This window comes from Phascolarctos cinereus, unplaced genomic scaffold (genome assembly GCF_003287225.1).
Source record: "Phascolarctos cinereus isolate Bilbo 61053 unplaced genomic scaffold, phaCin_HiC Scaffold_1;HRSCAF=81, whole genome shotgun sequence".
Taxonomy (NCBI): domain Eukaryota; kingdom Metazoa; phylum Chordata; class Mammalia; order Diprotodontia; family Phascolarctidae; genus Phascolarctos; species Phascolarctos cinereus.
In genome coordinates, this window is record NW_027555514.1 from 285,282,169 (window position 1) to 285,303,344 (window position 21,176).

Consider the following 21,176-nt stretch of genomic DNA (forward strand, 5'->3'; position numbering starts at 1 on the left):
CCAGCCCTTCGAGACTGACTTTCTCACTCTTTTTAGACTGAAGAAGATGATGGCACTTTTTTTTCCTTTTTGCTCCATAAACTATTAGGTCAGCTGCCATGCAGAACGGGAGGGGTTTTCTGTCAGGGAAATGCGTCCCATGGGCCTGAGGACATCAAGGTCACAGAGCAGGGGGGCTGCAAAGGAGGGGATCAGGCAAGAGGTGGTTTTGTGCTGGTTCATTTTTAATTAAGCCTAATTTCTCAGAGTGACAGCAACATTCAAGATGGCCCAGGGAAGGAAGCAGATTCCCAGGCAGCTCCCCCTGCAGCCGGAACGAGACAGGCCACCAGCCGCCCCACAGAGGTCAGTCTGGACGTGTCCCTGGGGGAGAGCTTGGGTCACGTCTCCTGCGTGGTCAGCTCCAGGGACGGCTTCATCAAGGACAGCAGGTTCAGGGCCGACAGGCCAGGCACATGACCCGCACAGATCTGCAGAATTTGAATGAGGCGCTGGGCCACAGAGGCCCGGAAGCATTCCACCTGGAAGAGAGGACGGAGAACAAGAAACACCGTGGGTGGGGGGAAGGGAGCTGGACCTGTCCTTCCTAAAGCCCAACAGTCATTCATTGAACAAACATGCGGTGGGGGTGGGGGGACAGTGGCTCAGCCTGTCCTCCACCTTCCTCCTCCTCCTCCCAAGAAGCCCTCCCCCCTCCCCACACACAGAGTGCTGGCTCTGGCGAGCCCCCGCCAGATCACCCAAATCTCTATACGCGATGGGTCAGAATTCAGCCTCGACTTTGGCTCACCAAGATTTCAAACTCCAGGGTGCCGCCAGGTCTACCAACCATCTGGGGGAGAGGTTATTAGCATCACAAAGGCCTCTTCCCCCGCAGGGTTCACTTAAACAATGAGCCCCCACGAGCGGATTTAAAATAGGGTTCAATTGACAACAAGCCCGTGACTCACACCTTTCAGGAACAAAGCTGCTCCATTCCTGAAGAGCGCCAGGACAGCTTACAAAGTCAATCTTCAGGCAAAGCAGCCAGCCGACTTCTGATTATACCCACTGACACACGAGGAAACAAAAGCCCCCAAAGGCTAACGGCCTGCCCAAAGCGGCAGGGCTGGTGTGTGTCTGGGTTGGGGCCTGGCCCCTGGCTTTTTCACTGGGATCCAGAGAAACAGAAAGGAGAACTCTGGGAGGCCCCGGCGCTGTCCATGGTCCTTCCCTCTCCACCATCCACTTCAGCCCTGCAGGGTCAGCAGGGTAGGTCCATCCCTCCCAATAACAGATGAGGAAGGGAGGCTAGCAGAGAAGACTGACCGAGGCCAGAGCCCAAGGCTGCCACGCACCTGGGGGCTCACCAAACCCTAATGGGGTCGGGAGCCCTGCCCCGAACCTGCTGGGTCACCTCAGGAAAACGGCTTCCCCTCTCAGGGCCTCTGAATGGGACCCAGACCATGACCCAGACCCTGGCGTGACCGCCACGAATAGAGGCAATGCCCAGGGAGGAGAGATGTGGTTGCTTGGACAGGGCTGGGGAAGGAGGAATGGAAAGCGCTCGGGAGTCAGAGGAGCCGAGTTCAAATCTCCTCTCTTCGGCAGGCCTTGGGTGACCTCCCCAGGCCTCTGTGAAATGAGAGGGCTCCACAGCTGGCCTCCGAGGTCCCTTCACACTCTACACCCAGTGTCCTAGGGGTCTGGGGGAGGACAAGGGGTTTCTTTATCCATCTGTCCCCCTGGGGTGGGGAGCAGCAGGCCAGGGCTTTCTTGGCCTGCCCCGCCACCTAGTGGGCACAGAAAGAATGACTCCTCTTGGGATGGCCCAGCTCAGTGGGAAGCCAGGGAGGGGGTGTGGCCACGCAGGGCCAAAACCGGACCTCAATCCAGCCCCCTCCCACGGCGCCCACTAAGCAGCCCCTCCTTCCTCTGTCCCGTGATTCCAAGTCAGCTCTGGACAGCAGAGCCCAGGGCCCAGGAGCCAGACCCCGTACCCTGGGGGGCTCAGACCACCCAGCTGTGTCTAGGGGGCAGGGGATGGGCAGTGGGGGCAGTTAAGGCCAGTCATAATCCTGAGGGTTGTTATCAATACCCTCCCAACATCCCACAGTCTTGTTAGGGCCTGCAGGGGTACCCTGGGCTGGACCAGTCGAACCCAAGTGCTGAGAGTACCAGCAGAGCTGATGAGGGTCCAAGGCCTGGCCCAGAGACAGCCAGGCCAGCGGGCACTGGGCACTGACCTGGCTGAGTCAGCAGAGGCTGGTGACTGATGGACAATTCACTGACGCCATGCGACCCTGGGTCTCAATGGCCTCCCAGGCCCTTCCAGCTCTCATGACCGTTAATGGTGGCACCTAACACGTGCCAGGCACCAGGAGGGCAGAGACAAGAGCAGAACAGCCCCTGCCCTGCAGGAGCCTCCAGCACAGTCGAGGAGACAATGTGCTTGGACGGGATGACCACACGCATCTCTTGGGGACCTCAAGATGTCCCAGCGGCCATTCTTCTACCAGAGCCTCACAGCCACCGCCGAGATCACAGGCTGGCACCAGTTCAGAGAAAGAAGCTGAGAGCCAGGATCACGGAGCTAGGACGATGCCCAGTCTCGACCTCTGCCCTCTAAGCCAGCCAGCCTCAGAACCAAAGGCAGGATGTGGTCAGGGTCAGACCCAGAGCACCTGGGTCTGAGCCACCACACTCCCCTCCCCCAAGGGGGGGAGGGCCAGGGCCAGGCACTTCCTCTCCTCACATCATTTCCTCCCCTGTAAAAGGCGGGGAGGGTCAGACTAGACATCAATGGAGGAAGGACGGGCCTTGTGGACCCCAGGGCAGACTCAGGAGTCTAGGGTAGAAGTGGCAGTAAAGGCCAATTTAGGAAAAACCTGCCCCAAGGTCCAAGTGGCCCCCAGGGGAAGGGACTGGGGGGGGGGGTCCTCTCTGGAGCAGAGGCTCCCCTGGGGGCAGGCCAGAGGCTGGACTGAAGTCCTTCCACCACGCCCTCCCCTCGGGTGGCTTCCTGCTTCCTCAGACCCATCACCTGTGGGCTCCTGAGGAAGCGGAGGCCTTTGTCTTTCTTAGTAACCCCAGCACTTGGCATGAGCCTGGCCCAGGGAAGGCTGACCCACTGCCTCAGGGGAGCACAGGAGAGGCTGCCTCCCCCCAGGGATACCAGGGATGGTCAGAGGAAGTAGATGCCAAGCCACACCCTAACCAAAGGGGCAGCGCTGAGGAGGGCCACAAGGGAGAAGGGGCAGCCCCACCTGCGGCCTCTGCCCAGGCCACGCCCTGAACAAGAAGGACCATGTCAGGGCTCAGCCCCAGCCCCTCCCCGAAAACCCATCCTGCGCCTGGCTGATGAAGGCGGGAGGAAGTGCCCATGCGGCCTCTTGGGAACCACTGGATGGATGAGGTCACAGAGGCTTGGGGACTGCAGGGGCTTGCCCAGGGAGCCCCAGGCACCGACCCCATCTCTGTCGGAGAAGATGCCTCGGCCCCCAGGTGGAGAGTTGGCGGCCTATCAGAGGGGTGAGGGGTGCAAGGGAGGCTCCCTGGGCTTTGGTGCCAGATCCCACGTCTGCCCCGCTCCTGCGGGCTCACCTGACTTCCCTGGCACTTGTCCAGTGTGCCAACACATGTGTGGGTAGAAGGCACCCCCCGCTGTCAAGGCCCCAGCTCCTCCCCCCTCCCTTCTCGATGGCGTGCCTGGCAGACGCTCATCTGAGCCCAAGCCTGGGCCATGGGACGCCGGGGGTCCTCACCTCGAGGTCACCGAATAGGAGAGGGCTGTGGTAGGTGGTGGCCATTTTCCTGACAGTGTCCATGTGGATGCTGGCGTTTGGCTCTTGTCTGACTAGAAAGGGCAGACAGGATGTGGTCAGCGCGGAGAGCAGCCAACCCACCCCCATCAGCCGGGGGAGGGGCAGGAGGGGCATGGGCACCGTTGGTAGCAGGGCCTGGAGAAGCTGGGAAAGCCTCATCTGAACGGAGCCAGGGCAGACGATTCACACCATGACCCCAATAATGCAATGAAGCCAGTACAGAGAGGCCCTAGACTTTAGGGGGGCTGGCCTGGAACATCTAGAACCCCTCAACAGAGGTGGGAGATGGGAAGCAAATAGATGAAGGGAGGAAGGGTGGTACAGTGGAAAGGGCCCTAGCCCTGGAGTTCCAGGCTCTGGGTTCAAATCCCCTCCTCTGACACTTGCTGCCTGTGCTATCATGACTAAGCCACTCCCCGAGCCCCCCTGTAAAAGGAGGGTCAGCCTAACTGCTCTCTGGGGTCCCTCCCAGCCCAACACAGCACCGCTTACCTCCAGTGACCAGGAAGCACACCTTCCCCAGGAAGAAGCTAGCGTCCACATGAGGCAGGGATGCCTCCACGGTCCTCAGACTGGGATGGGCAGAGAAAGGGAGAGCACGGTTAGGAGACCTAGAAGCCACTGTCACCCAGGCTCTTACCCAGGCCCTCCCCCAGGCTGCTCCAGGAGGGGCCACAGGACAAGGGCCCGAGATGGCAGGAAGGGCCAGAAGCCAGCAGGCGGTAATCACTGGCTCCTCCTTCCTCTGCAGAGTGAGGGGGTCGACCCGGGGACTACGAGAACACAATTACAAAACGCTTTTCACACAAAGAAAGTCAGATCTAAATAAGTGGAAGAACATCTGCTGCTCATGGGTAGGCCGAGCTAATGTGACAAAAATGACAATCCTACCTAAGCTAATTTACTTATTCAGCACCACACCAATCAGACTACCAAGAACTTATGTTATGGAGCCAGAAAAAATAATAACAAGATTCACTTGGAAGAACAAAAGGTACAGAATATCAAGGGAACTAATGAAAAGAAATGCAGGGGAAGGGGACCTCGCCATTCCTGATCTTTATATATTATAAAGCAGCTGGGTACTGGCTAAGAAATAGAGTGGTGGTGGTGGTGATGGTGGGGCAGCTAGGTGGTGCAGTGGATAGAGCACCAGCCCTGGAGTCAGGAGGACCTGAGTTCAAATGTGGCCTCAGACCAAACACTTGACACTTACTAGCTGTGTGACCCTGGGCAAGTCATTTAACCCCAATTGCCAAAAAAAAAAAAAAAGACATAGAGTGGTGGATCAGTGGAATAGGTCAGGTATGCAAGCCACAGTAGTCAGTGACTGTAGTGATCTGCTATGTGATCAACCCAAAGAGCCCAGCTTCTGGGATAAGACCTCACTATTTAACAAGAACTGCTGGGAAAACTGGGAAAGAGCAAGGCAGGAACCAGGCACAGACCAGAATCTTATACCATGTACCAAAATAGAGTCAAAATGGGTACATGATTTAGATGTAAAGACTGACGCTATAAGCAAACTGGGAAAGCAAGGAATAGTTCACCTGTCAGACTCATGGAGAACAGAAGAATTCATGACCAAACAGGAGATAGAGAACATTATGAAATGCAAGACGGGTAACTTTGATGACATTAAACTGGAAAGTTTCTGCACAAATAAAGCCAATGAAACCAAGATTAGGAGGGAAGCAGAAAACTGGGAAAGAATTTTTACAACCAGTGTCTCTGATAAGGGCCTCATTTCCAAAATATATAGAGAACTAAGTCATTCCCCAATTGATAAATGATCAAAGGATATGAACAGGCAGTTCTCAGATGAAGAAATTAAAGCCATCTATAGTCATATGAAAAATGCTCTAAATCACTATTGATTAGAGAAATGCAAATCAAAACAACTCTGAGGTACCATATCACACCTATCAGACTGGCCAACATGACAAAACAGGATGATAAATGTTAGAGAAGATATGGGAAAATATGGACACTAATGCATTGTTGGTGGAGTTGTGAACTGATCCAACCATTTTGGAGAGCAATTTGGAACTATGCCCAAAGGGCTATAAAAATGTGCATACCCTCTGACCCAGCAATAGCACTTCTAGGGCTGTATCCCAAAGAGCTCAAACAAATGGGAAAAAGACCCACATGTACAAAAGTATTCATAGCAGCTCTGTGGTGGCAAAGAACTGGAAATTGAGGGGATGCCCATCCATTGGGGAATGGCTGAACAAGTTGTGGTATATGAATAGAATGGAACACTATTGTGCTGTAAGAAATGATGAGCAGGCAGATTTCAGAAAAACCTGGAAAGACTTGTACGGTCTGATGCTGAGTGAAGTGAGCAGAACCAGGAGAGCATTGTACACAGTAACAGCCATGTTGTGTGATGACTAACGTTGACAGACTCAGCCCTTCTCAGCAACACAAGGATCTAAGACATCTCCAAAGGTCTCATGATGGAAAGTGCTGTCCACATCCAGAGAAAGAACCATGGAGTTTGAATGCAGATTGAAGCAGACTATTTGCACTTTTTTTTCCCTGTTGTTTTGTTTCCTCTTTCTGGTGGTTCCTCCTATTGGTTCTAATTCGTACAACATGACTTACGTGAAAATATGTTTAATAGGAACGTATATGTAGAGCCTGTATCAGATTGTGTGCCGTCTTGAGGAGAGAGGTGGGGAGGGGGAGAAAAATTTAAAACTCAAAAGCTTACAGAAGTGATTGTTGAAAATTAAAAATTAATTAATTTTTAAAAAGAAAAAAAAGAAAAAAAAGCTAGGTGGGGCAGTGGATAGAGCACCGGCCCTGGATTCAGGAGGACCTGAGTTCAAATCCAGCCTCAGACACATAACACTTACTAGCTGTGTGACCTTGGGCAAGTCACTTAACCCCACTGCCTAGCCAAAAAAAAGAAAAAAGAAAACAAAAAAAAAAAGAATGAGGGGGTTGGAGCAGATGGTCAATCAATCAGTGAGCACTGATTAAGTGCCACTCTGTACCAGGCACAGGGCACACACAGCCAAAAATGGAAGGGCCCCTGCCCTCAAGGAGCTTAGTCACGCCCTTCCATCGGGGAGATGACTTATGGACATCTAACAACATGCCAAAGAAAGAGAAAGTAATTTTTTTTGGGGGGGGTCCACGTCCTCATGGAGAACATTGCCCTTGAGCGAGGCTTCGGTGGAAGTGAGGGATTCCAAGGAGCACAGGTGAGGAGGGAGGGCATGCCAGGCATGGGGGACAGCGTGGGCAAAGGCATGGTGATGGGAGATGGAATGTGCGGTGCAGGGAGATGAAGTACATGGGAAAGGTTCAAAGGGCTCTGCACATTCCGAGGACGCTGAGGTCACTGCTAGCTGGCGGGAAGGAGGGAGGCTTCCCAGGAGCCTCTGAGTGTGGCCTTAAACAGCTAGAGACCAAAGGGTAGGCACCTGGGAGAAGAGGAGGAACTGCTGGACATCGCTGAGGAACTGGACGACAGCGATGCTGGATATGACAGGGCAGGGAAGGCTTCCAGCACAGGAGATGGACTACCTGTGCTGAACTCCTAGAAGGGCCCACCTTGAGCCCCTCAGACCGGCAGGTGTCCTCAAAGGGCCTCGAATGCCAAAGTCACAGCTCTCCTGGCCCAGGGCACGGCGCCGTACAGACATTCCTTTCACCTGACCCTCCCCAGGGGCACAGTGACCTGTGGGGCAGGAGCATCACCCTACAGGCCTAGCGAGGCCATGTCAGGTGCCCAAGGTGCCAGGGTGGAGGCGTTTGGACGCCGCAGCGTGGCTTCTCGGGGCTATGCCTCCTCTCCACAATGGGAGCCCCTGCAGATTTTCTAGCCTGGGCTGCCTTGTGGGAAGGAGGCCTTCGTGGTGGTTGGGGCTGGTGGCACACGAGCAGGTCTCGGAGCTCAGGGGACTTCTGGAGATGGCTCAAAGGAGAAGCACCCAAAGCCTGGCTGTCCCCCTGCAATGGGAGGAAGCAGGGGAATGGGGCCATGGAGGCCCGGAAGGGTCACGCCTGGGGATGAGGCCCGCATGGGGCAGACCACCACCACAGCGGCTGATGTGGAGCCAGCCTCACTCCGGTACGGAGCACAGGGCAGGGGAGACCAAAGCTGGGCAGAGTCACCCCAAGCCACAGCTCCCCGCGAGGCTCTCACCCAGCTCCCAGAGAAGGTCCCCGGGACCCCGTCGGCCAAGGGCCTGAAGCCCCCCGCCCCCTGTTCTTACCTGTACTTGCTGCGGAGGCTGAGTACGAAGACGATGAGGTCAATGCGGGGCCGGAAGCATTCCCTGTCGGTGGGCAGAGGGAGACAGGAGGCCACGTGCCTGGCAGTGAAACAAGCGACAAGCAGGTCAGCTCGGGCGCGAGCCGGGCACCAGCCACCGCCCCCTCCGCAGAGGGGACAACGGCTCAGGGTCCGAGCCGGCCACACAAAGACGGTCCTTCCTCTGTTCCTGGCCAGCCAGTCAACAACCGAAAATGACACGCATCCATCATCGGCGATGACAGAAAGAGGAGGCCTGACCATCGGCTTTGCCCTGGCACGCGTCCATCTGACTGGCCGCTGGACCCCGAGGGCAGGCGCTCAGCACGGTACTCTACGCAGGGCTGGTGCTTCATAAACACTTTACTCATTCCTTCACTGCCTACAGAGGGTGAGCTATGTAGAGCAGCCACGCGGAGGAAGATGGCAGAGGCAGGCGGCATCCTGAAGGACCGGCACAACAGCGAGGCCGACTTGGCCCAAGGCCAGCGGACGCTGGGAGAACAGCCAAGCGCCCCAGAGTGGGCCGGGTTTCCACCCCCTTTCACAGGAAGTTCCCAAGCCCCCCAGACTCTGTCTTCAGGGCCAAGGAAGGAGATGACCGTCAGAAAGAAAGCCAGGAAAAGGACCAGGCCAAGGTCGCGCTGCAGGGGGCTGGGCCGCGGCCTTCCTTCACATGCGGCGAGAGGGGTGGCAGAGCCCCCAGGACCCCCAGCCCTGTCACCCCAACCCCCTAGCCTGCTGCTCACCTCCCCCCTTCCCCAACAGCCCATGGAAGTCCTCAAAAACCCCTTCGCTTCCCCTTCCTGGCCAACTTACACTTGGACCTTGGCACTGCCCTCACATGCCTTGATGATGGCCACGCCCAGCTGCTCCAGAAGCGTCTCCTCAGCACCTAACAGCTGACCAGAGAGAAGAGGAACCTGCTCAGGCCCTGGGCACAGCCTCCCTGGGCCAGGTGACCCTGGCCGGGTCCCTTCCCTTCCCATCAAACAAATGAGGGAGGCCACCTCCCCTACCCCCAGCCTCGTAAGGACTGAGGATGCCAGAGTCGTGACTCAGGCCAATGAGAGGCTCTCCGAAGCTGGCCAGCCTACCCAGCACAGGTCTGGGCCCAAGTTCTGGCTTGTCTGAGCATCTTCTACGAGGGGCCTGGGGCTTGGCTTAGAATCCTAGCCTTTTCACTATCTACGTGATCCTGGCCACTTCCCCAGGCAGGGTGTCTCAGTTTCCCCATCTGTAAAAGGAGGGCAGTTGGCCTCTTAGGTCCCTTCCAGATCTAGCCCTCGGATCCTAGGATCCTAAGCTACCTTTCCCCCCTGGGCCTCAGTTTCCCCAATCAGTAAAATGAGGAGCAGGTGAGATGGCTCTGGAGCTGGGACCCCATGACCTTCACCCAATGGGGGTTGGAAAGGAAGCATGTGCAAACAGCAAAGAGCCTGGTGCTGTAGGAAACGCAAAGCCCACGGGGCCAGGAGCCTCCTGGGCTGTGTGACCCTGGGCAAGTCCGTGCCCTGCTCTGGGGGCCAGACTAGATAAGGCTCTAGCTGCGGATCCCACACTATACACAAAAGGAATTCCAGGCCCGGCCTTTGGGGGGAGAACCTGCTGATGCCTGGCAGGCCTGGCGGGCGGTGCCATGGTCCAGGAGGCTGAGGTCCCCAGAGCTGTGGTTGCCCATTCCCCTCCCCCATGACCCCATCCTTCAGTACTCTGACCGCACCCTTCCCTCACCTTCACACTTTCCCACCCTGTGGCAGCTGGGTACACTGATAGACCTGACCCCATTTGGGGTTTTCTCGGCAAAGACACTGGAGTGGTTTGCCATTTTCTGTTCCAGCTCATTTTACAGATGAGGAAACTGAGGCAAGCAGGGTTAAATGACTCGCCCAGGGTCACACAGCTAAGTGTCTGAGGCAGGATTTGAACTCAGGTCTCCCTGACTCCAGACTCAGCACTCTATCCACTGTGCCACCTAGTTCAGCCCCCTTCTATGTGATTCTATTGGCGTCTCCCAGGGAACACCTCAAGTGTAGACTGCCCATAGAGAAGCTGGTAGTTTCCCCCAGGAGAATGTGAGTTCCCTGAGGGCAGGACCGACTTCCCCCCCTTGGACTTTGTAACCAGAGACTAGCACAATAGTGGCATACAGTAGGAGCTTAATAAATGCCTGCTGCCTGAATAAGGGCAGGGACTGTTTTATGAGTTGTCTTTGTATCCCCAGCGCTTACTTGCTAGGACTGGATGGGTCCCAAACCTCCACTTTACAGAGAGGGAAACTGAGGCCCAGAGGAAGTAAGGGGCTTGCCCGGGGTCACATCAGTACCCGAGGGCTCTCGTTAACAGAGCCAGGGGTAATTAACCCACGTTTCCCTTCTCCCCCCAGCCGTGCCCAACTGGATTCGTCCAGAGGCTTCCGAGATGCACGCCCCACCCCCGCCCGGGAGCGACCACGTCCACGAAAGTGGGGGGAACGAGGGTGGGAAAGAAACAATGAGATTTCATCTCGACCGCCAATCAGAAAGCAGGAACGGCTCCTCTGTGCCAATTGGCGGGTGGCTCAGTAGGAGGCTCCTATGATTGGCCTAGAGTCAGTTATTCCCGCCCCCACACCGCCAACTCATCCAATGAGCATGTTGCCCCCCCACCCCGCTCGGCTCGCCAGAGAGACGCCGCCGAACTAAGCGGGACTGTCAGTGGATGAATGGGGCGATTGAGGGTTGAGGGGGCAGTCTAAGAAAAGGACCTGGGGCCTCCCGGACTTACCAGGATGGTGGCTACATCCAGGGTCGGCAGCTTGTCCAGGGGTCGCAGCAGCGCCATCTTCACGCCAATCCGAGCCTATCAGTAGGATAGAGGTGCGAGTGCGCATGTGCACCCCGCTTTTAAACAGCGCTTTGGCGGTTTTTCTGTCTTTGATGACGTCACTTCCGGCTTCCATGACCCCCCCCCCCGAGGAGCACGGGGGCGGGGAAGTCTCTTTCCCATTACATCACCTTCTGGTGGGGCGGGGCTGCGGAGTCTGGGCTTTAAAGAGGCCGTTACCTGGTTTCTAAAAGTGCGCCCTCCTGGGGCATCCCCGTCCTGCGGTCAATAGGAAGAATCAGTAGTTCAACAAGCATTTATTGAGCACCTGCTGTGTGCCAGGCACTGTGCCAAGATGTAAGACAAACAAAACTATATCTAATATGTGTTATAGATAAACATATACACACATTAAAAAAGTGCAGAAGACCAGGGCTCTGAATTGCTCCTAACCCTTCATACCTCTGGGACCTCTCCCTGAGCCTCAGTTTCCTCATTTGTTACAAGGAGATGGTCTTGATACCACCTGACATACCCAGGTGGTTTCAATTCAACAAACATTTAGTAAGCAACTGCTGTCCTCAGGGCCCTGGGGAAGATCAAGTCAAATCAAACAGCATTAATGAAGTGCCTACTGTGTGCCAAGCACTGTGCTAATGAGGTAGGCCCAGAGAATGCAAACGGTGTTTGGTAAGAAAAGTACTTTGTGTATGCAGTTATCCCTTCTACATTGCAGGGGTTGGGAGTGGGGGAGGTAGAGGCAGGGCATTCCCCCCCACTTGGAAAATCCATATAAAATTTTTTGGCTATCCCTTTGTACCAGAGCAGAAGTCTGAATTTTGTCTTTTTCTTCTATGGGGTGTTTACAGGACCTTGTTGTAAAATTTGGGTTAAGTGTTTGGTCATAGGCCTGTGGCTTCTGCTAAGCTCCCCAAAAATTACCATTGAATTTCTTAAGCTGATTCATGATGTATTGAAGCCGTAATGGAGAAAGGTGAGTCACAGTGTGGAAGAGATAACTGTACGGTACCATGAAGCGCTCTTATTGGGAGCTCTAGCTACCTCTGAGACCTTGGCCACATCCTTTCCTCTCTGGGCTAAAGCATGGTGCCATGGAAAGAGGGCTGGCCTTGGATTCAGAAGGACCTGGGTTTGAAACCTGCCTCTCCCTCATCGCTGCCTATGTGACCTTGGGCAAGTGACTTCTCCCTGGGTCTCATCTATGAAAGGAGGGAGTTACCAGGGCCTTCTCCAGCCCTCAGAACAGAACGGTGAACCTTCACCATTCCAAAGCTCTACTGCATGGGGCCTTCCTCCAAAGGCACTGCATGGATGAGGCTGCTTTGGGATGGACAGGCCACCAGGTGCTGCTGAGCAGACTGCTTCTTGGAGCCTCTGAGCCCTCTCCAGCTCAGTGCCAGAGCACAACCTTCAAGAACCCTGAGGACATTATCCAAAAAGCATTTATTAAGTAACATGTGGGGGCTCTGTTGCCTGGCTGGGGTGATAGGAAGCAAAAAAATGAAGCAATCCTCGACCCCCGGAACTTGTGCTCTAGCTGGGGAGACTCAAGATCATCACTCAGGGCTCTGCTCAGGAGCAGCTTCTCATTCCCAGTCAGGTGGCAGTGCTAGCCCCCTCCTCAGGGTGTTTACTGGCCCATCTCAGAGTCTCCCCTATTAGAATCCTCCTGTTCTTTATTCTGTCTTTACGTGCCCACTGTTACAGAGAGTGCCCTCCACATGGATGAATCCCCAACCCACCACATGAAGGTGTTAAGCCAGGGGATCTGTCTATGGTCCTGATCCCACCTGGGCTGTGAATTTGCCAGGTTAATTCCCTCCCTCTAAGCCTCAGTTTCCTCATCTCTAAAATGAGCTCCTACCAAATGGTAGGAGACAGGAGGCCTCTGAGACTTGGGAGCTCAGGCCTGGCTGCTGCTGTCCTTCCAGATCTGACAGTCCCAGGGGCCAGGGCCCTGACAGAACAGAATCTCGGGATAATAACATTGCTAGTGCTAGCTAGCGTAGGGCAGACGCAAGAAACGTTTGTTGAATAAATGAATGAGTGAATGAACAAGGGAGCCCACCTCTGAACAGGAATTTCCTCTGTAACTTCTAAGGTAAAGTGGTCTTCCAGCCTCCACTTAGAGACCTCCAGTGAAGGGGGACCAACGCACTTCCTGCTAAGTGGCCCATTCCACTTGGGCTAGCTCAAATTGCTTGGAAGGTTGGGGTTTCCCTCCCATTGCTGCTTAGCTCTGAGGCCAAGAGGAGTGCATTGGACCCTCTTCCCCAGGCAGCCCTTGGGATCCCTGATACTGTCCTGTCCAGCCCAGGCCCTTCCAGACTGTATTTGATGCAATGAAAACCACCCCCTCATCTGATCCTCCTCTGGCCTGGCTGGCCTCTTCCTCTTTCTCAATGGCCTTGCTAGAAAGTGGCCTCCAGAGCTGAACACCACGTTGCCATCATTCACTGGAGGGAGAGCGACAGAGAGCCCCAGCTTCCTTGGCTCTGCACACAATCCTTCACCGAGATCATCAGCTCGGAGCTGCAAGGGAACTCAGAGGCATCCGAGCCAGTCCGGATAAGGAACCAGACCCAAGGGGAAGAGTGATTTGCCCAAAGGGCGAGAGTCAGAGCAGGGCTTAGATGCCGGTCTTCTGGCTCCAAACTCGACACTTTTCACTTAACCACACTGCCTCCCAGGCTCCCTCTCCCTCCCCAGATTCCCTCCTATGCTTCCTTCCTTCTCACTCCAGCTGCCTCGACTGGGTTCCTTCCTGGTAGAGACTTGCCGCTGTCAGGTGACCTCCAGTCAAATGTTAATGGCACCTTGGGGGCTGAGGGGACCAGCCCTGGCTTTGGAGTCAGGAGGCCGGCTTGGATCCCAGCTCTTCCACTTACAGTTGTGTGGGAAGGGGCTTGGAGATCATCTTACCCAAGCCTCCCAATTGGCGCATGAGGAAGCTGGCACCAGAGACTTGCCACACAGCCCTTAAGTTGCAAAAATGAGATTTGAATCCAGGTCCTCTGACTCTCTGAACTCACACGCTGTCAGTGGCAGTAAGACCCAGTTCTCCTGAGGCCCAAGGCTCTACCTTCCTTGATCCTGTGAGCTCCAGAGCTTGAGTCCCTTGACCCTCCTGACAAATAGGATGAGTACTGTACATGGTCATACCTAGCCCCACATGAACTGCGGGGGTCTCAGCCCAAGGGTCCCTGCCAGCCTAATCCAGCCCCTCCCTCCCCTGAAGACAGAGCTGCTCCCCCTCTCCTCACCATGTGACACCTCCCCTCCTTTCTCCCCATCACAAGCTCTGTACCACGTACATAAATGAGCCAAGGTTGGTTTCCCCGGCAACTGTGGATGAAGCCCTTAATCTACCCCAGCCTGCTGATTGGTGGAGGTAGATCCCGCCTCCTTCCATCCTGAGATAGGGAGAGAAGGGAGCTGACCAGGGCGCTAGAGCCTGGATGTGCTGGTGGACCAGTGAAGTGGATCTCTCTCAGATCTGACTGAGCCCTGGAGCTCCATCCTTCAGGACGGGCATCCATCTCGGCATTTCTTCCCATAGCCCCAGCCCCCCGGTGTCTCTTGCAAATGGTGGTATCTCCAAGGAGTGCCCCTAGGCCACGGCTAAGCCAAGAGCTAAGCCTGGATCAGGGACTGAGCATACCCACAGCTTGAGGTGAGTCAGGGGCAGGGGTGGGAAGAGCTCTGGTGGGCAGGGAGAGATGCCAGCTGGGGCTTGCCTGCCCAGGGGCCAGACTGAATCAGGGAGGTTCATTTCTAGGGGCTCTGCAGAACAAAGGGACCAGAGATGCCAGCTAGTGCCACCTGAACCCCAAGAAGCTAGGAGAAGATGCAGTGGGGGGAGGTGGTACCCCCTCTCCCGGGAATGTGACCTTCCTCCCATATCCCAAGGGTTGAAGAGGCAGCCAGGTATAGTGAAAACAACCAGGGTGCACTTAGAGACCTGGATGCCATTTCTGGCCGGACTATACCTGCTGTGTGACCTTGGACCAATCACTTTACCTCTGAAAAGTATGATGGGGTTCACCATCCCTGATGTGCCTGGGCCCCACGGCTGAAGAGAGTGGTTTGTTACTCCTATTCTGTCTGCATGGGAATTGTTGTTTTGAGGATAAACCGTCAAACACGTGGTGAATCTCCTCAGCCTGAGGAGCCCCAGGCACTGAAGGACTGGCAGGAGGGTTCCCAAGGTCTGTCCAGCAAAATCCAACCCACAGCGCCCTGAGAATGACCCCCCCCTTGTCTCCTCCAAAACTCCCCACTGTCCAGCTTGGGGGTGGCTGGACAGGAATGACCTCGGAGCACCTGCTGGGTTCCTTCCAGGAAGTATAGGAGGCATGTTTGGAATCTGTGTTTGGCCCTCTAGGGAGACTGTTGGTCTGTGGAGAATGCGTGAAGGGAGGGCCAGGGCACCTGGACCCCTGTTCCCCAGGGCTGCCCCCTGATTCTAGGCAACCACCCCTCCGGGTCTTAGCTTTATCCCTGGGGAAAGGGAGCTCTGGGAACGGCTGTGTAGAGCCTGGCGATCTTCGGAGAGGGAAACAAGCCGTGAGCTCCCCACTGGGGATGGGGCGGGCGGAAGAGCCCTGACCTTTTCCCACCAAGTCCAGGATGTTCGAGACAAAGTCCTTTTCTTCCCTACTGGCCAAAGAGATTCTTGGGGTCAAGACACCGGCCCCTCCCTTTCAGTGGGCCACGCTCAAGTTCTCACAAACACTGGCTCTCTTTCCCTCAGGGCTTTCAGGTTACAAAGCACTTTCTCACAACTCAGAGGTAGGTTGTGCAAGAATTGTTACTCCCATTTTATAGATGAGAAGGCTGAGGCTTAGAAAGGTTGACTTTGGTCACCAGCTGGGTAAGCGACAAAGGCAGGCTCTGTACCTAGCCTTGTGGACTCCAAGGACTCCTGACTAAGCATCTCAGGAAATCAGTGAGGTCAGTGATCTCCCCCTCCCCCCTCCCCCACGCCCCCACCCTGGCGTCCTCTGGCCCAGAGCCCTGAGTGGATCCTCTCGCTTCCTCCTCCGCAGTTTGGCGATGGTCCTCACCCAGGGTCGCCGTCAGCCCCAGCTGGCTGGAGTCCTCTCTCTGCCGCCCCCGCCCCGCCCCCCACCCCCACCCCCCAGCACTCTCCTGTAGCAGGAACCTTAGGACCTCAGCGCTATCAGGTTGTGGCTCGATCCCTGCCTGAGCAGGAAGTCTGTCCCCAGCAGACCAAGTCCTGCCCCCAGTGAGAGGCCCCTGGGGATCAGTTGGCAGGACCACAGAGGCCTATGTCTACACAGTGGATGGGAGCTTGCCTGGTAAAAGGCCCAGTGGGATGAATGTGCCTGAGCGGGGAATAAGAGTGCCAGACCTGGCTTTGAATCCCGCCTCTGACGCGCACTGGCTGCCCCCTCTGAGCCGCAGTTTCTTCAGCAGCAAATGGACGAGATAAGGCTTTTCGGACTGTGTGAGGAGTGGTTATGTACAATGGTAACTTGTAAATGTGCGTTAACGGTGTGATTCCTCCCTCTGTCCTCAGTGGCAGCAGCAGAGGCCAGGGCCATGCCGCATTTTCTGGACTGGTTTGTGCCCGTCTATCTCATGATCTCCATCCTCATCCTGGTTGGTTTCGGGGCCTGTATCTACTACTTCGAGCCCGGTTTGCGGGAAGCCCACAAGTGGCGAACACAGAGACCCCTGCTGGACCGGAACTTTCGCAAGACCCTGATGATCCAGGACAACCTGGCATTTGGGAGCCCCGATGTCTGATGGGTCTGGGGCCGAGACAGATGGGGGGACAGGGATCCCTGCCTCGGGGTCTGGTCCTGTGCTAGCAGCCTCTAAAGCCACACCCTTGCCGGTCCTGCTCCCAGCTCCCTGCCTCTGCCTCAGTGACCCTTTCTAATCGCAGGAGTGAGGTTTGGCCTTCAATCGGTCACTTACTCCCCTGGATGCTGCAGCATCGGCCACCCAGCTAAGGCCCCGCACTCTTTGCCAGCCCAGGATCCCCCCAGAGCGGGAGGCAAACTGCCAGCCCCACTCTGAGGCCTGAGGTCCCCAGGCTTGGCCAGAGCTGCCGTTTCTTCTCCTCTCTGTCTCTTCTTGCTAGCTCAAGCCAAGAAGCCTCAGGAGGGGAGAAGCAGACGGGCAGGCTGGGGTCCCTCGTGTCCACTCCTCCTCCACTCCCAGAGTCCCACAAGAGGGGGCGACTTCTGGGGAACAAGGACAAGCCCTGCATCTGCCTTTCGTGCCAACCGAGTGCTGCTGCTGGTTCATTCTCAAGTATCTGAGCATCCCCCACCTCTCGTGCCAATAGCTTACTCCTCAAATGTGAGTCATTCCCCTCTGCCACAGCGGGCAAGCAGCCAGCCACTGCCCATCAGCCGTCACTCTCCCCGCATTCTGTGTGGGGCGGGGTGGGGTGTGAGGGGCCCCGGACACTGCCATTTCTATTTGCTGTGAGCCACGGCTTCCCGGTTAGGGAACATCTCCCCTGTCCCCAGACACACTCAGCATATGAGGCGATCCCTGCCTTGGGGTAGTGCCCCAGCCACGCAGCAGGCCCAGGAAGGGGACACAGACTCCCTATAGTCCGTGTAGGCACAAGCTGGGGGTAGGGGGTCAGAAGCCTGGGATGTTGGCAGCCCTATCCAGGCTGGGGAGAGGGCATTCCCAAGATGGGTATTCTTGGTTCCTGGGTACGTAGCCCTGGCTTTTAGGAGGTCTCAGGGGCTCTGAGAACCTTCCTCCCAACCCAGCAATGCCTCCTTCCCCAGGGGAGAGAGGGTTCGGGCTTGGAATAGAGAAAGGAAGAACTTGGAGGGGAGGCCAGGCCATCCCCATCACCCTTTTAAGGGTGGACATGGTCTGGAGAATGGAGGAACCTTCCTTCTTCTTCCCTGGGACCTGGCCTCTGACCTCAATTTGTCCCTCCTCTATACTGGGCTTTAGGTCGTGTGAAAGGGTCTTGTTGCCGCACGGGCTGGGGTCAGTGTGGGGACGGAGGTACCTCTGGTCTAGCGGATGTGTGTGAGTAGTAGGGCTTGTGGGTAGGTGCATGTGCCCTATAGCTATCAGGGTGAGTGTGATCCCATGTGGGTGTGAGTGCATGGGAAGCATCAACAGAGGGACCTGAAAGGGTGCGTGCGTGTATGTGTGTGTGTGTGTGTGTGTGTGTGTGTGTGTGCTCGTGGGTAAATCCGGACATACATGTGTGTGACTTGGAGAGTATGCAGTGGGTGTTTATACAGAAGAGGATAAGAGGTATGTGCAGGTATGTCTAGGAGAATATGGCTATGAGTGTAAGTGAGAGGTGTAAGTGAGACTGGAGGGAGTGGGGGGGTGGTGTTGATGAGGGCAGACTGGGCCCTAGGGCATGCTCAAAGTTGTTCTGCTCTGGGAGGAGGCCTAGAGGCCTGATGGGTCTCCTCAGGCCATAGAGGTGAGATGTGAAAGGTGGGTCTTCATCCCAGGAAGGAATGGGGGCCTGGGGAAGAAGCACGTTCTGGCCTCTCCAGATGCCCCAGGCTCTTCTATGAGCCCCTTCCAATCCAACCCTGAAGCTGAGGACCTAGTCCAAGGCTGAAGCCCCCGGTCAGTCGATGCCTCACTGCCAGGGTCCTGTGCTGCCCTGTCTGAACCATACCTGGGTCCACATCTCCAGCACCACAGCTCTGCTCACCTGCACTACCACCGACCCCCAGCCCTGCTGCTGCCTCTTGTGGAGAGACTTCAGTCGTGAATGTGAAATGTGGCTATGCAACTTGTCTCCCCTCTCCCTCCCTCCCTCCTCTGTCTGTCTGTCTCTCTCTTTCATTGTCTGTTAAAAGACGTTAATAAATGCCTTCTGGTCCCTCCACTCAGCCGTCTCAATATTACCTAAAACCTCCGAGTCACATCCCTACCCTCCTCTGCTCCTCATGTCAAACTGGGGAGGTGAGCAGGGCAGCTGAAATCAGCCTTGTGTGACAGATGAGGAAACTGAGGCAGAGGTCAGAAGAGACCTACCCAGAACAAGTAGCAATCAGGGACAGGGCAGGGATTAGAACCCCGGGCTCCTGATTCCCAAACAAGGGTCTTTACACCCCAAGCACTGATGTAAATGTGTGCTAGGGGACAGGGGAGGGAGACCCAACGATATGGATGACGGTGATAATGAGTCTCCTGATTCCCTCTGCCCTTCAAGTGTGTGAAGTGCTCCCCTCTAGAGAGCCCGGTGAGGCGACAGTCATGTTTGCTCATCCCCATTTGACTGAGGAGGAGATGGAGGCTGAGAGCAGGCAGGGCCTTTCCCAAGGGCCTCCAACAAGGAAGGGTCCCAGGTGGGATGGGAGCCGAGTCTCCTGACTCTCTCCACCCCCCAGGCCAGGGAGAGAGGGGAGTTCAGCCGACAAAGGAAAGGGGGGAGGAGAGAAGAGAGGAGAGGGGGAAGCCGGAGGCGCCTGGGGCCAGACCCAGGGGAGAGGGATTCCAGGGTCTCCCCTCTTGTTATTGGGGTCAGCTGCCTGTGCAGGGAATCCTGCAGGCCAGCAGGGAGGGAGGGAGAGGAGGGGATGGGCCAGAGTGGGGAGGCACGGAAGGAGACAGAAGAGGAGGGAGAAGTCCGGGGGCCACTATCATCTGACCTTGTGGCTGAAGCCAGGGCCAGGGCCCATGACCAGCACTGCCCGGCTCTGATGCGGCAGAGAGGACATGACCCTCTCTGGGTGGCAGCTCTCGGGGGACCCAGCCCAGCCATTCCCACAGCCCCATGGGCAGCTGAGGAGGCAGACTCTGTCAAAGCCCCCAGCCCACCCAGCAATGCCTTCCCCAGGGAAGTCAGTTTGGAAGGAGCCTGGGGCCCACTCTCTACATTTACTGAAGTGTCACGAAACAGAACCCACAGACCTAACAGCAAGGGTTTGGGGGTGGGGGGAAGCACACGTATTGACTCAGGAATCCAAGGTCTGGGTTCAAATCCTGGCTCTTCCACTTACTGTGTGACCTTGGATGAGTTCCTTGAGCTGTCTGGGCCTCAGTTTCCCCATATTAAAAAGGGGAGGGGGAGCAGACCATATGATTTCTAAGATCTCTTCTTGCTCTAACCCATGATCTCATGAAGGCCAGATCAAGCGTTTCCCTTTAGCAAGACCCTACCCCAGACGTAGGGGGATGGCTGGGCTGTCTCAGCACAGACAGCTGCCTTGTCCCTGGCTTCCTCCCTGGCCCTCCCCCAGCCAGCAGCCTGGCCTTTGGCTCAGGGAGCCAGGATTCTGGTGGATGAGGGCTCTCTTTCATTTGCCTCCCACTCCCTGGGGCTGGCATGCTGTGGGGTGGGGTGCAGGAGCCTGGGGCCTTGTTGTGAAGCCACAAGGAAACAGAGGCCCAGGCCCGGGCCTCTGCTACTTACCGCCTGGGGGCCCTGGGGCAGAGGGGGTCACTGAGCTGGCACCCAGTGGCCCCAAGGAGAGCCTAGCTGTGCCCCAGTTTAGACCCACATGCCCCCAGCAGCTCCTAGCAGCCCTTGGCCCAGCCCTCCTCAGTGCAAGGTAAGTATTAAGGGCTGCGGATGGAAGCTTGGTCAGGGGCTTGGGGGCTTAGGGGTCAGGGCTTTGTCTAGCAGGACCAGAGCTTCCTAGATTTAGATCTGAGGGGACCTAAGCAGCTGTGGAGTCCACCCTTATTTTATAGATGAGGGGATTCAGGCACAGAGACAGTCAGGGATTTCTGCAGGGCTCAGAGAGAGGGGCTTGGGACAAGAACATGGCACGCTAAAACACGGCCCAGTGGATGCTCCCTAGAAGCAGCCCACCAGCCCAAACCAAGGAGTAGGGGAGGGCTGGTGGATAAAATCTTGGGGAGGGGGAGAGAGGCAGATAAGGAAGACTTCCTGGAGGAGGCGACAAGGTTTGAAGGATGGAGCCTAGATCTAGAGCTAGCGATCTCTGAGGTCATCTCTTCCAGGTTCCTCATTTTTCACATGGGGACCCGGAGCCCACAGACGTTAAATGACTTGTCCAAGGTCGCACAGACAGCAAGTAGCAGAGATGAGATTCAAACCCAGGTCTCTGGCTCCAAAGCCTCTTCCCACTTTTACTGTATTGCCGAATGGGCAGGATTTCAACTGACGAAAGGGGTGAAGGAAGGCCTTCTGGGAACAGGGGGTGTATGGGAGCTAGATCGCTCAAGCAACAGCATCGATCAGACCGGGTCCCAAGGCTCTCTGCTCAGCACAAGGAAGAACAAAGCCAAGTCCCTGCCCTCCAGGAGCTTACATTCTATCGTCAGAGAGGAGG

At 56.1% G+C, this 21,176-nt stretch overlaps 2 protein-coding genes across 2 annotated transcripts; one reads left to right on the forward strand and one right to left on the reverse strand.

Moving 5' to 3' along the window:
- Positions 1-203: 203 nt before the first annotated feature.
- CENPM (centromere protein M) lies at positions 204-10,972 on the reverse strand. Its single transcript, XM_020982756.2, has 6 exons — positions 10,840-10,972; positions 8,893-8,975; positions 8,036-8,134; positions 4,296-4,375; positions 3,744-3,835; positions 204-521 (listed from the first exon to the last, which is right to left on the reverse strand). The coding sequence occupies exons 1-6, from the start codon at positions 10,894-10,896 to the stop codon at positions 381-383; spliced, it is 552 nt and encodes a 183-aa protein (XP_020838415.1). The 5' UTR covers positions 10,897-10,972; the 3' UTR covers positions 204-380.
- Positions 10,973-14,308: 3,336 nt separating this feature from the next.
- Positions 14,309-18,764, forward strand: LOC110205854 (small integral membrane protein 45). The gene is made up of 3 exons (XM_078147675.1): positions 14,309-14,572; positions 15,727-15,852; positions 16,442-18,764. The coding sequence occupies exon 3, from the start codon at positions 16,465-16,467 to the stop codon at positions 16,669-16,671; it is 207 nt and encodes a 68-aa protein (XP_078003801.1). The 5' UTR covers positions 14,309-14,572; positions 15,727-15,852; positions 16,442-16,464; the 3' UTR covers positions 16,672-18,764.
- The last annotated feature ends 2,412 nt before the right edge of the window (positions 18,765-21,176 follow it).